General features: G+C 43.2%; 1 protein-coding gene across 1 annotated transcript; it reads left to right on the top strand.

Moving 5' to 3' along the window:
- Positions 1–1,127: 1,127 nt before the first annotated feature.
- Positions 1,128–1,382, top strand: LOC105732163 (small ribosomal subunit protein eS27-like). The gene has a single exon (XM_012474184.2). The coding sequence runs from the start codon at positions 1,128–1,130 to the stop codon at positions 1,380–1,382; it is 255 nt and encodes an 84-aa protein (XP_012329607.2).
- The last annotated feature ends 2,708 nt before the right edge of the window (positions 1,383–4,090 follow it).

Raw genomic sequence — 4,090 nt, 5'->3', positions numbered from 1 at the left:
CAATGGATCTTAACATTTTTGGCTAAAAGTTACTTTCTTTGTTTCTTCTTTCTCCTCTACTTTCCCCACCCCATTTTTTTGTTGTTGTTGTTAAGAATTTAATGGTCTAAAAACACTTAAAGCCATTAGGAAGTTGCCTTAAGGAGAAGAATCCTTTCTCCATATTATTAATTCATGGCTCTGCTGGGGCCCTGAGGTCCAGTACGTGTCTAGAGGACAATATTCTGGAGTCAGGCGTCTGAAGCAAGGACCTCTGACTTAAGCGCCAGTGAAGTTTACGATGCAGAATAGAAATGTGACATTTTATCTGCTTTGATTACTTTATCTGAAAAGTTTCTTTCTAGGCCAGACTTAAGCAAAAATTTTTAGAAAAGGAAATTCTCAGAGACACACACACATCCGGGCTGTATTATAGGCACAAACATTGGAAGAGTGTCAAAAGGAAAGAGACAGGGAGGAAGTAGCAACGTTAAATTGAAACTTGAGTCCTAATTCACCATTTCATGCCTTGGCAATGCAGTTGATTAAACAGTAATACATCGGGGCCCTTCCAACTCTGGGTGGGAAAGCTACAAGTTACGGGTTAGTTCCTTTTCCTTTGTACCCAGAATGAAAACTGGCCTCAGTTTAAAGGCAATTGGCACAGTAAGTGAACCAAAGACATTTTAGCTTGGACCCAATGCGCACATCTAGAAACGGAATTTTTTTCCAGCGAATTTTATGAGCATTCTTAACATACTTAAGGAAGCTATATTCAAAGACAAGAGAATATCTATGTAAGTTATTTTTTTCAAATGGAAAGGAATATGAGGACATCAAGCATAGGGTTCCTTTTCACAGGCTGTATTTTGGAATTCAATTTCTATCCAATTGCTGCCAAATGAAAGAGCTGTGATTTTTGTTTGTTCATTTGGCTTTTTGTTTTGTTTTTAACACAGGCCTTCACTCTGTTACCCAGGCTGAGTGCAGTGGGGTGATCATCATTCACTGCAGCCTCGAACTCCTGGGCTCAGGTGATCCTCCCACAAAGCACTGGAGAAAGTACTACTTAGAATAATCATTTTGCAAGGAGTCGTAAATCACAATTGAAAAATCACTTACGCTTTTCCGGCGGTGACGACGAGAACATGCCTCTCACAAAGGATCTCCTTCATCCCTCTCCAGAAGAGGAGAAGAGGAAACACAAGAAGAAACGCCTGGTGCAGAGCCCCAATCCCTACTTCACGGATGTGAAATGCCCAGGATGCTATAAAATCACCACGGTCTTCAGCCATGCACAAGCAGTAGTTTTGTGTGTTGGCTGCTCCACTGTCCTCTACCAGCCTACAGGAGGAAAAGCAAGGCTTACAGAAGGATGCTCTTTCAGGAGGAAGCAGCACTAAAAGCACTCTGAATCAACATGAGTGGGAAACCATCTCAATAAACACATTTTGGATTGAAAAAAAGGAAAGAAAAATCACTTACATAGGGAATTTACCGCTCTAAGACCCTTTGAATATTGCCCAAGGACAGCGTTAAACTCTAATTCTGGACATTTTCCCTCCAATACCCCTGGGGCAGGTTAAAGACGGCTGAAAATTCCTTGACACTTAATGAGTGGCGGAGTCTCTGTTCACTTTTCTTGTGACTTCTTTGACAAATAGAACACTGCAGAAGTGACACCGTGTCAGTTTTCAGACCCAGGTGTCAAAAGGCCTGGCAGCTTCCACTTTGTTTCTCACAGCCCTGCGCAGCCACAGAAGAAGCTGAACTATTTTTTTTTTTTTTTTTTTTTTTTTTGAGAGAGAGTCTTGCTCTTGTTGCCCAGGCTGGAGTGCAGTGGTGCAATCTTGGCTCCCCGCAACCTCCGCCTCCCAGGTTCAAGTGATTCTTCTGCCTCAGCCTCCTGAGTAGCTGGGACTACAGGTGCATGCCACCATGCACGGCTAATTTTTGTATTTTTAGTGGAGTCGGGGTTTCACCATGTTGGCCAGGATGGTCTCGATCTCTTGACCTCGTGATCCGCCCACCTCGGCCTCCCAAAGTGTTGGGATTGCAGGCGTGAGCCACTGTGCCCGGCCTAAAGCTGACCTATTGCTGGAGAGACCGTGTAGAGAGGCCTGGACACTATGTGGGGAAGGAGACTCGTCTAGCCAAGCCCAGCCTTCCTGGCTCCCCTGCTAAGGTGCCAGTCACATGCATGAAGCCATCTTAGATCCTCCAGGTCAACCTACTGCCAGCTAAAGACCACCTAGCATCCTCAGTCAATGCCACTTGCATCAGAGGAAGTGTCTAGCCCAGGCCTGATGAATTTCTGACTCACAGAATATGAGAATAAATACAATTACTTTTGTTGAGAAGCAGGTCTGTGATAAGAACCTTTGAACTATGAAAAAAAGAAGGATTCTTTTTCTATTTTAGGAACTCCTTTTCAAGACACATGACTCATTTATAAGCCACCTGCAGATTACAATCTACAGCATAAATTCCAGGCAGCATTGGGGCATCTAGATTTGATTAGGCAGACAAAAATTTCCGATATTAAATTCTTATCTGGTTTTGAAAACTTTCTCATAGACGCCTTGAGAACAGATACCATTCATTCTTCCTGACCTTTGCTGGACTGATCTTAATCGCATTCCCTGCCAGAAAGTGCAGTAGATTAGAACAAGTCATCATTTTAAATAGGCTATTTCAGGAGCAATATATTAAATTTGTAGAAACCTCATTCCAGAACATCAAGGCAATTTTACTGAGGAAATGTAAGAACTAAGCTCTTCTACCTCTGCAAGAACTTATAGGTATTGAATGGCTACAGTTACAAATTGATTTGATATACATCATACTTGGAGATATAACTCTTCTGCCTAAAATAAATCAATAATTTTGCTCAGTCTTTGCTCTGTGCCTAGTGTGCTCTCTGTAGAAGGACAAACTGCTGTTTATTAAAGTTGGTCTGGCAATGGTATGTTCTGATTACTCAAATATTTTACTTAATTGAGAATTCCTATCCATACCACACAACACAGACCAATTTCAGAGAATTATAAGTAAGTGAAATACCTTGTAATTTCCATTGAAAATGACTTTTCTCTTGCTTAATGATTCAGAAGGCCATTACGTTTCCAGGCACCATTAGAAACACACCATAGAGGCCGGGTGAGATGGCTTACGCCTGTAATCCCAGTGCTTTGGGAGGCTGAGGCGGGCAGATCACCTGAGGTTAGGAGCTCGAGCCCAGCCTGACCAACATGGAGAAACCTGGTTTCTACTAAAAACACAAAATTAGCTCGGCATGATGGCGGGCGCCTGTAATCCCAGCCACTCGGAGGCTGACGCAGGAGAATCACTTGAACCCGGGAGGGAGAGGTTACAGTGAGCCGAGATGGCGCCACTGAAGTCCAGCCTGGGCAACAAGAGTGAAACTCTGTCTCAAAAAAAAAAAAAAAGAAAAGAAAAAGAAACCTAGAACCGTAGACGCAGGAAGCCCCAAAAGTGGGACATTTTCGGTAAGTCGTTTCAATTCCAGAGTCGTCATGTAGAAGTCATTCCTCACAGCAAGCTGTTAATTTATCACTTTTCTTTGGTTTTTATTCAAGTATAGCTTGGAAAGAAATTCATCTGTAATTTTTTGCCTTAGTGGTCAGGGATTTCTCCTTGCTTTGGGATCTCTAATTTGGTGTAAATGGAGTATTTCCTATCCGTAAATAAGTACCTATTCCCTGGAAATAATATTTGCTGCTGAGCTCCTGGAAGTGGTGGATGCATTCTCACAAGACTGTTGCATGAACAGTGAAAAAACTCCTTGGCAGGAGCTCATTTGCTCCTAGGGAAGTCAACCTGAAACCCAAAGCGTGAAGTGAGAGTGAGTGCACCGCGGGCGAAATGGACCCTCGCTGATGTCACCAGTGCCTTGTTATTTCATCAGCAGCTTCAGAGATCAGCTTTCACAATGGCCTCTACCCTCAGGTAACTCGTATGACCCAATCAATTTTCTGCTTTGTTGGCTCCCTTCCCTTTATTTTCACATGTGGAAAGGGAGGTGAGAGCGTAAAGGAGGATGGAGCTAGGCTTGGACTCCTGCAGGACACAGACTCTGAGGCCAGGTGAA

Source organism: Aotus nancymaae, unplaced genomic scaffold (assembly GCF_030222135.1).
Source record: "Aotus nancymaae isolate 86718 unplaced genomic scaffold, 86718_ANA_hifiasm-v0.15.2.pri h1tg000077l, whole genome shotgun sequence".
Classification (NCBI taxonomy): Eukaryota; Metazoa; Chordata; class Mammalia; order Primates; family Aotidae; genus Aotus; species Aotus nancymaae.
This window is presented reverse-complemented; position numbering and strand designations above follow the sequence as displayed.

Bases quoted from the DNA above. Each gene is read 5' to 3' on its own strand.
- LOC105732163 (XM_012474184.2), top strand. From the start codon at position 1,128: ATGCCTCTCACAAAGGATCTCCTTCATCCCTCTCCAGAAGAGGAGAAG.